This window comes from Malaclemys terrapin, chromosome 3 (genome assembly GCF_027887155.1).
Source record: "Malaclemys terrapin pileata isolate rMalTer1 chromosome 3, rMalTer1.hap1, whole genome shotgun sequence".
In the NCBI taxonomy this organism is placed as follows: Eukaryota; Metazoa; Chordata; order Testudines; family Emydidae; genus Malaclemys; species Malaclemys terrapin.
In genome coordinates this window covers 131,632,981-131,650,173 of record NC_071507.1, presented here as the reverse complement: position 1 = coordinate 131,650,173, position 17,193 = coordinate 131,632,981, and the positions used below count along the sequence as shown (strand labels likewise).

Below are 17,193 nucleotides of genomic sequence, written 5' to 3'. Positions count from 1 at the left end.
ATAAATGCTCAATCATTTGCATTTTATAATTGCTTCTCTAAGCAAATGACCTGCTCCCTGATTGTACCATTATGTTGACACTTAGAGGACAGTGAGTAAGCAGTCTAAGAAACCGAAGCCATTTTAAACAATTACCAGTGTAATTATTGTTGATGTAATTGTTTCAGTGTGTCATAGTTTTAGCCTCATTACATATCTTTGTTTTTGTAAAGCTTGAGAGTTTTCTAATCTACATCATACTAGAAAAGAGAATGTTGATCTTGAAAAATAGTAATGTTTAACATAATATATTGATGGTTCTTATTTTGGTAATTTATAGACTTTGTTTCATTATTATCCTTTCAAAATATAATTATTTGAGATTGTTTCCATTTGATACCATCTCCCTTAAGTTTAGTGCCCACTGGAAATTATCAGGTACTATTGAATAAGGGAGCTGTGCATTTAATCTCTTTGGGGGCAAATAACCCAGGTACTTCTGCACCATGTATGCCTTTAGAGTGAAAATCATCCTAGAGCAGAAGACCACTGCAAGACCATACAGAACATGATTTTATGATAGCACCACGTGCAGAAAGGGATTGTACTTCCTATCTGTGCCAGCCACGCATACTTCAGTGAGCAGGGCAACCATAAGTGTGGGCTAGGGAAGTGGCCATGGAACTAACAGCTCCAGGCCCTATGTAAATGGTATGGAGGGGCTGCAACTGCTATTTCAGATCACAGACTGAAAGGCAGCTGTGCTGCAGTCTTATACACCAGCTCCATGCCCTGCTTGTACTTTTCCCATGTAAAGCCCAAGAACTCTGGCTTTAATTTTATTGCTAACATGAGGTTTACTTGAAGAGAGTCTTTTACACAAGGATAAATTTCACACACTAGGATTTAGAATACCCCTCTTTCACATGAGGTTTGGAAAAATGCTGGTCATCATTCACCCAGTATTTAGTTTCACACATAGTCAAACACAGAGTGTACATAATGTGGCTAATGTGTACCATAAATGAAACAGCCTTCCAGAAACAAGGTTATTTTTACAGAAGTGTTGTGAACATGAAATATGCAAGTCAGAACATGTAGAAATCTTCTTTTCCTTTTTTTTAATGGTTATGTTCAAAGCCATGAAAATTAAAACTGGTACAACAATTTCAGGTTCTGAATTTTACAATCCTTCTTCTACCCTTCCAGGCCTTTTTCTTCATCATATCGTTTTTTCAGATATGGCCAAATTCTTTTTTATTAAACTCTCTTCCTCACTGTTATTTGAAAAATTATAAAGAGGAATGAAATGAATTATATTAACATTATTACTGTTCAGAAAATATCCTGATAGTTTAATTTTTAAAAAGCTTTGATAATATGGTCTGGGCTTTGTAACACTTTTGGATGAAGACCAAAGTAATTCCCAGCACAGTGATTTTTTTTTCAGGGTCTGCAAGTTCAAAAGATTTTAAAGTTGAAGAGCATGTTCGTCAGCTGCAGATGAATAAAAAATGTAGGGGTGGTTGGTAAATCAAATCTGGAGATCCAGGAAATGTATCCCAATAAACTTTATAAAAACACAAAATGATGATGCAACCTGAATGATATTATATTTTGTATTAGCATAACCCTAGGGTTCTTGTAGTTGGCTGGGAATAACAGAATGGCAGCTGAGGGACAGCTGTGACAGTTCATAAATGGAACATTTTCCCAATCTTGATGCATCTGCATTCTGCAGATAGGCAGATGGAAAATTGGAAGCTCTTCTCATCCCCCAATCCCTGACCTCCATAAGGAAGGACTGTCCTGGCCTTTTTTGTGTTCTTTTTGTGTGTGTGTGTGTGTGTATACAGTGAGAGCTGAATTCTAATGCAATGCCCTCTTTAAAATTGTTTTACTGCTTATATTTAGAGGAATATTTTGCTATGGCAGGAAATGTAAAAAGAAAACCTTATTCTGTTAAAGATGTGAAAAGCCAAAAGTGTAACAAATAGAGCAAAACAATGGAAATGAAGATTTTTATTTAATTGACCTGACATTTTTCAAATAATTTTCAAACAATAAAACATTTAAAACATGATCTCTATTTTGACTTTTGATTGCAGTTTAACAATGACAATGAACAATGACACAGAGGTATCTTGCTTTTAATTTGAATTCATTGAGAAGTATAAACAAGAGAATAGAGAAACACATTTTAAATTGTCTAGTTGATTATGGCCTCCTTGAGAACTATTTCACAGTAAGGTCCTGATCCTGCAAGCCCATACATATGAATGTGACTTCAATGGGGTAGAGGTCCTGCCTATCTGTGTGCTCATTGCAGGATCTGGTCCTAAATTCCAGTTCTGATTTATTTTTGATGCTTTCTACAAGATAAATTTAATGTTGCGTTTAAAAATTATCTCTTTGTCAGTTCTCTTTTTCATACCAGCTTTCCTCTTACCAAAGGAAGGCAGAAACTATAAAAAATGTAATTCTTGGTTCTTCTTAAAAATGTTTCATTTGTTCTCAAGGGAAAAAAATGTTACTGTATTTCCAAAAATGCAAGTCCTCCTAATACTCACTCATTATTTCTCTTTTGATGTTACATCAAGTCCTGTCTATAAATGAGGATATTTTTAAATGTTTGTGTTTGCAGTTATTTACATTAAATGTAAGGGTAATACAAACACTTGGTCAGAGTATTGGAATGTCCCACAATTAAGTTTAGGTCAACAACCCCAGATCAAAATTAGGATAGCTGTTCATTTACTGTAGATCTGGGAACTCACTCCAGCAGAGTGTTAGCACCCTCAGCTGATTGGAGTTGGAGTTGAGACAGCTCTGGTCCCTGCAACAGGAAATGCATTTTCATGTTGTATTAGCTAGCACAATCTGAAAGCATATCATTTATCATTTGTCAGTTTTGCTAACACAGTGGAAACAATGTATACGAGATTAGTACTAATACTCTACTCAGTATGATCCAAGGCCATGCCATTATTTTTTTTATGAAAAGTGCAATATAACCTTATTCTCCTCTAAAATGTATTAAACATTTTACAGTCCATATTTTGCAGATAATTTTAACTCAGCATTCACAAATATACATAAAAAATATTTAGACATAACTTCATCAAATTTGACTAGTCAGTTTTCAAAAGGCTCTATGTTGTATAATTATTTTTGTTTATTTGTTTTGAGATTTACACTGTATGCAGGTACATGGTGAATATTTTCGAACATAAGTTGTTGCGTGTACATCCTGCCCCAAAAGAAGGCTCATTACACTTCTTGCAATCACTCCCTTATACTGTACCCTGAGGGACAAGAAACCTGAGCTCCACTGGACAAGCTGGGCATGAACTCAGAACCATGATCGAGAATGATAAACCCTGAGTGACCAGACTTTCAAATCTAAGAGCTGATTGCAAAAAATCAGCTAGCTCACTGACTTCAGTACAACTAGGATCAGGCCCTGTAGGAAGTCAGGGAAGCTCTAATATAGCAAGAACCATAACCATACAATACCTCTAAAGTAAAATAATATGTTGAATTGCACATTGAAGCCTATGGCTAGTGCTGTGTTTTTTGTTATATATCTGCTTAGTATCAGCTCTGTGCCTGACCTGCTGTAATATGCTCCATTATTGCTATGACCATCTAATAAGCATTCAGCAGCATTCTGCACTTTACTTTAGTTTCTGACTTGTCCTCAGTAGTAGCCCCTTATAGAATGGATTGCAATAATCCAGACTGGCGGACACAAAGATCTGGATAACTGTGACAAGGTCTGCATCAGGTAGAAACTGTTGTCACTATCTAGCCAAGCACAAAAGAGAAATGACAATCCTGGCCACTGGAAACACAGGATCACTCAGGAAACTGGAAGAACCCTGAGACTGCAAATCTCATTGACAAAGTTGAGCAGAACCTACAAAAACGAGGGAAACTACAATCTTCTAAATGCTTCCATTTATTTGTCCAGTATAACACCTATCTTCTCTGGATAGAACTTCAGTCACCCCCTATTTCAGCCAGACACTGGAAGTGCAAAAGATTGCACCATCCTTGTTTGACAAAACAGAGATGTAGGGCTGTATGTCATCTAAGACTGATGGCATTGCAGCCCAAATTGTCTCATTATCTCCCCCCAGTGGCCTCACATGCATGTTGAGAGGAAGGATGACAGAATGAAACCTTGTGGACTTCCGCATGAGAGAGAACCCTCGGGGCTGATGATCAATTGCCCTGTACCATCCTCTGGGATCTCTCTGAGAGGGAAGAATGGAACCACACAAGTACAATCCCATCCACCCCAACTTAGGTCCACAGGTGAGTCAGCAAACCTCATGGTCAGTGCTATCAAAGTCTGCTGATAGATCTAAACACAATCACCAATGAAAAACGTTTGTGCATCACTAGGAGGATGATATCAACCAGTGGAACTAATGCAGTCTCCATGCCATATACAGGCTGGAAACCAGACTGAATGGGGTCCAAGAAGTCAGAAGGCTTCACCGGAAGTTTCACACTTACCATTGCCAGAAAAGGAAGGTTAGAGACTGGAGAGTAGCTGCCTAGATTGTTGTCATCAAGCAATAGTTCATTGAACATGACCCTAAACTCTTGTCGATTTGAGGGAAGTTGGCACCTTGCCCTCCCATTAGGACACATTAACTATCTACAATAGAGTGGTCCATTGCCCTGCTTGATTTTACCAGTAATGAGGGAAAAGGGATCATCTTGTAGGTCATGGGCCTAAACTCATCCAGCACTTCCAGAATCTCATTGAGCACAACTAGTTGAAACTTGTAGTTAGAGAAAATGTATTAGTCATCCCCAGCTTAGTTCTGTTACTATGGGAGGGAGAAGTCGAGTCAGATTCTGATTGATTTTCTCCACGAGATAGATAGAAAACTCTTTGTCACAAACAACATTCAACTCTGTTTCAAAGTGATGCCTCCCCCAGCTCCACCTATCACTTGGAATAATTCCACTGGTGAGGACATCATGGATACTATGGTGAAGGAAAAGCTTTCTCAACCACCACAAGAAACTTATGGACTCAGATCGTTTTACATTTGCCTTGTTTTGTTTTCAGTCTCTGCTCAAACCTCCACTGATTTTGGTTTGAAATCCTAACTAACTACTTAATTCTGATCCTGATCCATGATCTGGCAAAAGAGCTGGCTATGCTTAAATAGAAAGTGTATTTGTGAATACTGCAGTTAATTGCTCTGATACTTAGCTTGCAGAAAACTTGAACGCTACACTTGCTCTGGACCAAGAATATATGCAGTGGAAAATTCTGTGTAACAATATGCCACTTTTAATGCACGATTTTTAGAAAACATATGACCTTAAGTCAACTCTTCTTGTCCAAATGTATATTGGTTGCTAGCATTCTAAAAATATGATTGGTGCAGATATGTTTTTAAATATAAATTGAAAGTGAAATGGTTCAAAGTGCAATTTATTTTCCCTCTTTCTACCTCATCCTCATAAGTTTGTTTCTTATATTCCATTAGTTGCTGCAATGTCTGTAATTGCATCTATCTTGTGGAAACATTTTTTCTAGGATTTGTGTTTTTCTTTGCATTTAAGAGACTGGATTGACAGGTCCTCACTATACATCATTCAAAATCCTTGGGGAAGTGGCATATGGAAGCAGAAACTGATTAGAAAGGAGGCTCAGGGCAGGGCTATGAATCCATTCTCAGCTAACTTCTACAAGATGAAAACCAGTTTGATTGATATGTCCTAGTAGATGTTAAAACATTGACCCATAACATCTGATATAAGCTGCAGGATTAGTGCCATTGCTGCTTTAAGAAATTTTAACAAGGCTTCAAATAATATCTGACATGCAAGGCTGGAGGTAATGAACTTCTGAGTAAATCTTGTCATTTCATACTGGATTTCGACAGTCAATTTTACACTAACTCCATCAAAGAAGAAAGGAGACAGATTTATAAAAGAGCAAATCATTGAGTCTTTTTCTTTAATAATAATAGAAAAAGAATAATGCTGGTTAAATTCAGAATTTGAGACAGACAGCTATACCATTTCTGTCTTTTTTCATAATATTTTGTTTCCAGGCAATGTGTGTACTGGTTCATTATTTCCATTTGTTTTTCTTGATCTAAAGCATATACTTTATGCATTGACTTTGTGCTCTCATGCTTTGATATTTATGGGTGCAATAATTATTGCTCTTTTTACAGTCATTAGAAGCAAAATTTATAGGGATTATTAATGTTGTGTCTGAGGAGTATTAATGTTGTTTCTAATTACTTTTCCTCTAAATGTGATATACAGCAATATAAGAAAACCATATAAAAACTGTCCAACTTTGGTATTCATGCTTGTGGGTATGCAAACCCACATTATTTCAGGCTCCAGAATGGGCACAAACTGTCTGTATAGATTGTAAACAATGGTAAGAAACGATTATAGTGAATCCAGATGAGCTGGCAGCTGTGACATGGGGTGAAGTAGATACAGTTTAATTCTTTACACTTCATAAGGCGCTGAGCTCTGGCAAAGTCCCTTTGTGTCAGAGGCTGAAGGTTACAACACTAATGCTGATTAAAACTTTATTTTTAACACTTTAATCTTCTGAGTATAAATGCAGTACTTTTCCCCAAAATATTTTATATTGATTATTCATTTTGCTATAGTAATTACATTTAACTGTGCGAATGTGTGTAGAATTTTAAACTTTTTTTCAAATCATCCGCTATCTGATTCTCTCTAAAACGACTTTATGGTTACGTTTAGCAAGATGGCTTAGAGGTAGCCACAATTCAATAATTGTTGATGTTTTGTGACTTGTCTAAGGTCCCAGAAGGTAAGTAAGGGCCAAAAGGTTATTGTCTTTGAATTAAGTGAAAAATTGTGCAGGATGTATTCAAAGAGCTCATCTTCAAGTTGGAGAAGCATTTCTAAAATACACCTTGCAATCTTTGCAAAGTTTGGAGGCTTTCCAACAATAATACAATTTGAAAAAACATTTGAAATTGGGGAAAACATTTGATTACATATTCTAAAATCCTTTCAGAAAATAGTGTAATCTACCAATCACAAAAAGCATTGTATAGCTCCTTTCTTACTCCATGTGTTACAGGGAGTAACCGAGGTCCAAAGGTGTAACTTAACAATGTACAGTTCTTTGGGGGAGGGAAAAACATGAAGTTTCTGTAGATCGAAAAATATGAGTTGGTGAGAGTTAAGAGAGATCAGGGTAGAATTTCAATTAAAGAAATGCCAAACAGGGAGTAATCCTTTATAAACGTTCTGCACGTTACTTTGCATAACATAGGAAAATGCCTCTTCCTCTTGTCCTCAGACCCACTATGCAATCAAAGAAAATCAAAGGTCCAAGTTGTGAACTTTTATATAGCCCAGAAGTGGAGAATCAATGATAAAGATGCTTTTATCAAAGAATTAAATTTACAAGAAGAATGTGGCTGTTTCTTTTAATGATTGGTCACCAAAGAGAGTACTTTCTGGGAGTGCAACTTATTATTATTCTCAGAAACATATGTTTAATATATAGTTGTCATAGTTTAAAAAGTTAATGCTCTAAGTTTCAGTGAATATAATATTTAACTCTTGTAAATATAGCATATAGAGATAAGTTTGCATGAATTTAGACAAACTAATTTGAAAGTACAGGGCAGGAGAAACTTGTATGTACTATGTATTCACTTAGATTAAATGTAATTATTGACGTGACATATTTATTATCTGCATCATAAAACTGTCAGACTTTAAAATGATCTTCATTTTATGGAGCTCATTTTAACAAATACTGAGATCTAGGAGTAAGCCCTAGAGCCTTATGTGTTTGCCCTTTTCCTGAGATCTGGGTTTTGGTGAATATTTGGTACACTAAGTATGTGTGACAACCGATATTAGAGGTTTACAGCACTGTATATTAAGAAACAGGATGAGGAGGTTAGTTGTGGGAATGGGAGGGGTCAACATATATCATCGCCATCTCAAACAATATTTGAAGAGCATTTCAGATGGAAACATTCAATTGTAGAAATTAGGACTGTTGATTAATCACAGTTAATTCACGTGATTAACTAAAAAAATTAATCGCTATTCGTTGCTGTTTTAATTGCACTGTTAATAGAATTCCAATTGAAATTTAGTAAATATTTTGGATGTTTTTACTACATTTTCATATATATTGTATTCTGTGTTGCAATTGAAATCAAAGTGTATATTGTTTTTGATTACAAACATCTGCACTGTAAAAATGATAAACAATAGAAATAGTGACAAAGAGTCCTGTGACACCTTATAGACTAACAGAAATATTGGAGCATATTCACCCATGAAAGCTTATGCTCCAGTTCGACTGTTAGTCTATAAGGTGCCACAGGACTCTTTGTCACTTTTTACAGAACCAGAATAATATGGTTACCCCTCTGATACTAATAGAAATAGTATTTTTCAATTCACCTCATGCAGGTACTGTAGTGCAATCTCTTTGTCATGAAAGTGCAACTTACAAATGTAGATTTTTTTTGTTACATAACTGCAATCAAAAACAAAACAATGCAAAACTGCAGAGCCTACAAATCCACTCAGTCCTACTTCTTGTTCAGCCAATCACTAAGACAAACAAGTTTATTTACATTTACAGGAGATAATGCTGCACTCTTCTTATTTACAATGTCACCAGAAAGTGAGAACAGGCATTTGCATGGCACTATTGTAGTCTGTATTGCAAGGTATTTATGTGCCAGATATGCTAAACATTTGTATGCCCCTTCATGCTTCGCCCACCATTCCAGAGGACAATCTTCTATGCTGATGACGCTCATTAAAAAAATAATGTGTTAATTAAATTTGTGATTGAACCTCTCATTAGCATGGATGCATATCCCCCTGGAATGGTGGTTGAAGCATGAAAGGACACATGAATCTTTAGCATTTGGCACGTAAATATCTTGTGACATCAGCTACAACAGTGCCATGAGAACGCTTGTTCTCACTTTCAGGTGAGAAGAAGCGAGCAGCAATATCACCTGCAAATGAAAACAAATTTGTTTGTCTGAGCGATTGGCTGAACAAGAAGTAGGACTGAGCGGACTTGCAGGCTCTAAAATGTAACATTGTTTTATATTTGAATGCAGGTTTTTTTGGTACATAATTCTACATTTGTAAGTTCAACTTTCATGATAAAGAGATTGCACTACAGTACTTGTATTAGGTGAATTGAAAAATACTACTTTTCTTTTTTTACAGTGCAAATACTTGTAATCAAAAATAAATATAAAGTGAGCACTGTACACTTTTTATTCTGTGTTGTAATTGAAATCAATATATTTGAAAATGTAGAAAACATCCAAAATATTTAAATAATTGGTATTCTATTGTTTAACAGTGTGCTTAATTGCGATTATTTTTTTAATCACTTGACAGCCCTAATAGAAATGTCATATTTCTAAGAACATAGGATCAAATGCCACTCTAACAAAACAACGACATTGTAACCCCAACTCGTATTATTTTCAGATATGGGATGTGCCAAGATATTGGCAATGAGAATGTTCATCTTTTCACCTCTTGGCCACTAGCTGGAATACTATTCAGTGATAGTGATTGAATGTTGGTACTTTCTGACAAATTTTTAGTAACCTATGCTAAATGAGTTGGTGGCTTCAATCCAATTGTAGAGGGACAGAAGTCTACTCCGTAAAATCCCCAATCTTTTCAGAGGCTCTTGTTCAGCATCTTACCAGAGAAACTAAGCAATAACATTTTTAAAAGTGACTTAGGAGACTAATATCTATTTTCAGAAGTGATTTAAACACTTCAGAGACTATATGCCATTGACTTTCAATAAGACTTTTGAAAATTTTAGGTAAGGTCTTAATTAAAATGAAGAATGAAATTTCCTCAGACATGTTATTCCATGGACAAAGCTGAAACATGTTGGTTGGGACAGATGAGTAGGACTGCACTGTTACTGCTTGTTTCTTGAATAAAGAGGGGACTTCAGGGGCATATTTTCAAAGGCACAAGTGGGAGTTAAATACCAACCTGTTCTAAACTTTCATTGGGAATTGGACGTTTAACTCCCCGCTTGCCATTGAAAATCCCCCTTTTGGATCCAAGGCTTTATATCTTTCCCAAGCACTAAATTCACTAATTTACAAAACATTTGCATAAAATATTGTAGCAATAAATTTTATCCAGAAGAGCAAGGATTCCTGTCACAAGTGTAATAACAAGAATACATTGTAGTGCATGGGTACTACCAACCACTATTTTTTGGAGAAAATTGTTCTTAATAGGAAAAAGTAAACCTTACTGTAGAAATATGCTTAAGCTGGAGAGTATTGTTGCTTCTTGAATTATTACCACTTCATGGCCTGGGTTTATTTTGAAAGAATATTTTCACTTGTGCTCACTTGTTTATATATATATATATATTCTGACAAGCTTGTTATGGCACTGGAGTAAAACAAAAGCCAAGGATGCAGTTCAGCCCATCTGTGCTTGGACCATTCCTAACGTAGGTCTGTTCTACACACTCCCCTCTTGTCGCACTGAGAGTCAGCAATAATAACCAAATTGCAAAGGAATTGTAAGGCTTCATTTAGAACTTGTGAACTCATGCAGAGTTAGTTATTTACAAATAAAATGAGTTCTGAGACTAGGAAAAAAGTGAACAAGTTGAATATTCACTGCTGACCTATCACTAATCACATAAAAGTAGATATTGGTTAGGAGTTGCTTAACACAATTCCAGAATCTGTTTTAGGAGGTTTGTCCCACCTGAGTTTCACGTGACCTCATATGACCTCCACAAAGGGCTAGATTGTAATTTGACAATCTGTCTTGAATGAGGGGCAGTGTGTTGCTGAGCTCAGAGAGTCATAATTTCTCTCACACTGGCCCCTTGCTCTCAGGAGGAGTAAGTTACTTCACCCATCTTCATGGGACAGTTTACTCCTCACATTGTTCCCCCAATGTGCCTGATTTATTGGATTTGGAGAGTGGGGCAGAGGTGGGGAAGGGGAAGAGTTCAGAGCCAAGGCTCCTCCCATCTTCACTTCCCTCCCTGCACACAATGCAGTATTGGGCAAGTAGCTGGGATCAGTCTGAACACTGCTGAGCAAGTGTATAAGGAGGGCCTTATGTTGCCTTATTTCTTTGTACAGATAAGTAAGGTTCTGATGATCCAGTCCATATGGGGAACATGTAGTTAATGTCTACCTGACAGGTTATTCTCGGGAGTTTATGCACCTCAGTTTCAAATTAAATCTACTATTTTACTTGCAAATCCTCTTCTCTGAACAATATTCTTCTGTGAACAACAGCTCTTCTGATTATTGCAGATTTGAAGAGATGCAAAATAAGATATTGGGTATTTGTTTTCCATTTAACTTCAGACATGACTGTTGACCTCAAGTTCTGCCTTATTTAAATTTAATTTAAAGTAAATTTAACTTTACACAAGAGCTTTATAAGTTTTTGAAAAGCAGCAACTCAGATTTTATAGGAATGAAATATATTATTTTGAAAATATAAAGCAGGGAGATTTGCAGAGTATATAGTGAACATGTGCATTGAAACTTTAACCTGTAAGGCCAAACTATGCTAACAGAGCATCTGTCTGAAATCTCTTTACATATAATGTGCATCACGAGACACTAGTTGGCAGATAAATAATTGTAGAGACAAGGTGAAATTTTCAATGAGCCATCACAGCTTGATAAGTCATTTTAATTATGATGTGATGCATATTTAAAAGACAGCAATTTGTTATGAGCTGCAGGCTGAAACGTGGCAAACTGACAAGGCTGTTCCAAAAGAGTGAATCTGCTTCTAGACATTGCAACTTTACTTTCTTACAACTGTTTTTTTTTTTTCTTTTTTCTTCTTCTTCTCATCCTTAAATTTCCCCCTATAGAGGTCCTTCTGTAGTGCCATGGTAGAGGAGCTGAGGATGTCTCTGAAGTGTCAACGTCGGTTAAAACACAAACCACAGGCCCCTGTTATTGTGAAAACAGAAGAAGTTATCAACATGCACACGTTTAATGACAGAAGGTTGCCAGGTAAAGAAACCATGGCATAGAGCTGGGAGGCCAAATACCCCAAGCACAAACTGTCGTCTTTTTTTTTTTTTTTTTTCAAACAACTTTGCGAGAATGTTTCCTGTGGAAATATGCAACCTGTGCAAAATAAAATGAGTTACCTCATGCCGCTGTGTCTATGAACTAGAGACTCAATGATCTAAGCAGTTTCAATGGCCAGACTCGAATCACAAGCGTCATGGATGAACCAAGTTATGCAGGGGTTACACTGTTTGTCATGGGTTCCACCATTATGAATGAATGAATGTTACATGTGAGTTTTGTGGCTGATTTCAAATGCAGTCTCAGTGAGAAATTACAGGTTCCTTTTGAAGTTCAACTGTTACCAGGTGGTGGAGAACAAATGTCTGACATAATAACTAACTACCAAAGGAGTCTTCTAACAGTAATGTCTCAAAACAGAGTATGTTCTTCAGAACTTCCAAGCATAGAAGAGTTGGTATTTGCTGGCCTATATCTACAAACTGTAACTGCCAGCTGGAGAGGCGATATAAGCTTACTGGATGGGAGAAGTTTTAAAGCAAAGGAAATCGGAATCCTGTGAATAGTATAAAAATGGGGACCCTAAACTGCTTTTTGGACTGTGAAAAATGTCAGTAGAAAAGGCAGTAATAATTTCTTTTTAATTTACTTGGGCTGGAACTTTGATGTGAGAAAACCATAAGGTTGACCCAATTTTAGATGACATTAAATTTTCCTGAGTACAAAGGAATGTATCTTAAAATCTTTAGCTGTAAGCAATTACTTTGTTCTTTAATTGTGAAAAGAGAAAAATAAAGTGTATTTGGCAAATAGAAGGCTTGTATTTTAGCCAAAAGAGTTGTGAAACCCTTGATCCTGCTACTAATTGAACTCAATGGAGCCTGTGCAATTCTCGCTAATAGTGGAAAAGGGATTGGTCACCTAAAAGAAGTGAATGTGGAGAACTTTAAAGAGGACTGCATTTATCGATACGGTCACAGTGTTAAATGAACAAAATTCTTGAGCAGTTTTTTTTTCAAAAAAATGTTCAGGTTTATTTGTGGAAATGCAAGATTTCTATGAAAATAGTTTTTGTATGGAAATTTTTGTAATACTTTTTATCAACAAAATAAGAACATGCGTTCTGGTCGGGGGTGTGATGCCAAGCATGAATGGTAGTGCGTGTGCATCACCAACGTTTGGTGAAAACTATTTTTATCAAGAAAAAGGAATCTTAGAAGAGAAATATTTTCAAGTTAGATAATATAAAAGCTAAGTGCACTACCAGCACTGCTTACCATGCTACACTCCTGGTTTCCACTAGACTGATAACATACTGTAACAATTGTGTGTAAATGGTAAAAGACACAAAATTCTTGACCACATTGTGATAACAGTTGAAGTGCACACAGTTTGCTGTTTGAATCCAATGCACAAAATTAAAAAAAAAAGCATTAAAATTATGTCAGTTTTAGTTGTTTTGTTTTTGCTGTGTGATTTAAGCAATATATGTACAGTACTTTGTGTCAGTACTGGTATTTATAACAATCTCAGCTTAGGGCCCAATCCTAAAAACACTTGCTACTGAGCATAAGCCAGTGACTTCTTTAGGACTGCTGTACATTTCCCGCTATGGACTCACCTATTGCAGGATTAGGCCCTTAGTTGTTACAAACCTAATTTACCCATCCCACTTTTAGTGGGTTTCAGAACATAACATTTTGAAAAAACTGCCCCAATGATGTTAAATCTTGCACCCTGTATATCTGTATTCTGAAAATGCAGCAAAATGTATAATGATGGGTTTTTCTAAGAATGTTATGCCTACCACCAAAGTTTATAAAGATGTTTCTTTTTATTCCAGAAAAAAACATTTTATTTGGCGATTTTCTTTATTTATTTATTTCATTTATAACAAACAGAGTCTTAGAACTAAAGGAATAAGAAATCAGTCATCGGTGAGGAAAGTGAATAGTTGTTTACTCAAGACACAATTTTATGTTATCATCCAAAAGAATTATTCTATAACATTTCACTTTTCCAGTACAAAAGTATAATATATATCACCAACATTACAGAGGTTATATTATGCTATCTGGGATTTTGTGTCTACTATCCAATTCCCATAAATTTTCATATGCATTGAGCTGGCCATTTTCATCGTGACTAGGGATCAGGAAAATAAAATCTCTGCTTGTGAGAGTTTCATCCCATTGATGTGGTATAAAGAACAGGTTATCTTTGCCAAAATGAACAAAACAAGATAAAAACACCTTTAGCAAAGGTTCTGAACAAATATATATAGTTAAATAATGCACATTTAAACAAGTTCAAGTAAATAAAAAGGAAAAAGAAGGTAACTGTCATACAGGACAATGGAAACTCCTAATTATGATGGTTTGGAATGGTAAAACATTGGCTATTGCATTGAATAATGATTTACAATAAAATTTGTAAAGTCATAAAGCATAATGTTGTATTATATTCAAACTAACCTTTTTTCTCCATTTAAGGATGTTGAAATAAGCAGGAGTTCCATTCTCCCCTTGATGCACATGGGTAATTCTCATTAACGTTAATGTGAGCTACAGTAAGTATGAAAAGGGAGGGAAATGCTCCATATATATCATTTGGGACAAAACCTCCTAAGGAATGGGGGATTTTAAAACTGAAAACCATATGGATAAATTTGCATCTCAGTGAGAACATGCAGCCTTCAATGGCAAGAGGAACATGCAAAGTAACTGGTCATTGGAGATTTGAATATCAAGACCAGAATGGATAGCTCAACAAACTCACTGGGATAATGGCATAATTTGAATGTATACTCTGACCCATTTATGTTTATTGATGTGAGCTGGTAATGATTTTTGTTTTTAGAGAATTGAAGAATTTAAATAAAAAATTACTACCACACACACTAGTCCCCAAAGCAGCAGAAAACGTCACCCATTGCTATACATCCCCAAAAGCTCAATGGATCATTTTCCCATCAATACTATGGATGCAGTTCCCTATCCTGAGAGGAAAAACACCATTTCTAATGGCTGCTAAATGGCAAGGGCCAGATCCTCAGCTAGTGTAACTTGTGATAGCTCTGTTAAAATCAATGGAGCTACACCTATTTACACTAAGTGGGCATCTGGCTCCTGCAGATGCAGTCAGACTTTACTCAGTTCAACTGCTTTATGTGGTTTTTTTTTTTTTTTTTTATACAAGAGATCAATATGTCCATTGATTTCTCTGGCTGATCTTGACTGTCAGTCCAGAGAAGAGTTTTAAAGCAGCTATAATTCAGCTATGAGGACCTACCTGAATGATTTAAAAAATAAAGAAAGAAAAAAATAAGAAATTAACTCCTCAGGGGACATTCCCTTTCTTTATACTTTAATTAATTTACAGGTCTGCAATCTTTAAGGATTCCCAGGATGCAGATGTGAAATCTTCAGATTTGTCTTTTATCACATTTCTTTAGAACTTTTATTTGGGCACAGGCAACTATTTAGATACAAAAAATAAATGACAAAGTTTATTTAACTCTACATGTTTATGAGGAATCTAGTTTTCGGCAGGACTGGAAGTAGAAATCTTGGGCCTCAGTTGAAATCATTAGAGATAAGCTGATTTACATCAATCTGGCTCATTATACCAAGATATGCTACTGCAAGAGCCACTACTCTTGTAGTATTCCCAGGCTGGAAGAAACCAGGAAGTGCTGGCAGTTTTGTGACAGAGTTTATTTTTGTGAGGTTTCTTAATTGAAGAGCTTAATGCAGGAGTTGAGAATCTTCAAGTTTGCACTTGAATTTCTGGGGACTTATCTTAACCTGCCCTTTTCAGGTTCACCCATCACTTCTTCCAAAGAAGCATCAATCAATGATTTAAAAAAATAAATAAATTGACTGGATAATATGACAGAACGTGAAGGACATGATGGAGAATGGAAGAAACAACATAAATAAATAAACTTGAAATGGGAAAAATGCCATGATATACTACAAAATAAGGAGGTATCAAGACCAGATAATAGCACAGAGTGAGAGAGACAGGAGCCATATGCCATATGGATCATTTCTGCAGAATAATGCTTAAGGCTGGTAAAAATGTGCCAATCATGGAACAGCTCATAACCACTTCATCTTATCCCCAGAGAAAGGAGACCCATCACAAAATATAGTGGGTTAAATCCCCACTACATTGAAATAAATCACAAAATTCCCATTGACTTCAATTTGACCAAGATTTCATCTAGAATCTCCAAAAATGGTAAATTTATTCAGCTAAATGTACAATGACCAAAACATAGAGGCCAGAGTATGACACTAGCATTTCTGTCTTCAAGCCTGCCTTCAGGTTTATAGGTACAATTTGCCTTGTGTCATAGTTTAATATATTTTAGTCCAGAAATGTCCACAATGGTCATCTAGTTTGTTCTTGGGCATGAATTCCTTGGTGTCCTCTTCCCATGCCTACTTCCATGCCTTCTTTCATGCTGTCCCCTACATCTTTCTGATGTGTCCACTAAGCTTTTCCTTTTCTACCTTTTAAATCTCTTCCCAAATCCCAATCTTCAAGCTGTCCTATAATCCCTAGCTCCATTTAAACTAATGTTACTCATCTCCCTTTTTGTAACCGCCAAGGGCACATACACTAGCCTTTCATGTGACTGTAATCATATTGTCCTTTTTATTTTACTTCCTGCTCCCTGCCTTTATCTCCTCCTCCTGTTTTTCTTGTATTTGCCTAGATTGTACGCTCTTAGCGGGCAGGGAATCTGTCTTTTATTTGTAATATGAAGCACCATGCACATCTACGGAGCTATATAAATAATAAAAATAAGACCTTTTTTAATTGTTTGAAGTGATACTGATCTGATTGCCTGCCAATCTAACACTCTGAGGGTCCTGGCTCATGACTGGGGATCCTATGGATTATGAAAATACAAATAATTATAGTAAACAGTCAATTGACAGGAGCCATCACTCTGATTTATACATCAGTGGGAATTACCCTCCAGAATAATGGTACAATAACCAAAACATAATGGAAATAAAACTTAAGTAACATAGATACTTATGTATCGATATACTTAACAGTAGTTTTACTATTCATTCTGTCTTATTTAAGGATGGGCCAACCAGTT

General features: G+C 36.0%; 1 protein-coding gene across 2 annotated transcripts in view; it reads left to right on the top strand.

The window, feature by feature from the left end:
* Positions 1–16,901, top strand: part of GRIK2 (glutamate ionotropic receptor kainate type subunit 2) — a 584,433-nt gene extending 567,532 nt beyond the window's left edge. The window contains exons 17-18 of one of the 2 annotated variants that reach the window (XM_054023644.1): positions 4,122–4,299; positions 11,906–12,019. In XM_054023644.1, coding sequence (XP_053879619.1) covers positions 4,122–4,299; positions 11,906–11,919 — 192 coding nt within the window. In that variant the 3' untranslated portion in view covers positions 11,920–12,019. Of the gene's footprint in view, positions 1–4,121; positions 4,300–11,905 lie in introns of both variants that reach the window. The other variant, XM_054023645.1, reaches the window with a different exon arrangement.
* Positions 16,902–17,193: the final 292 nt, after the last annotated feature.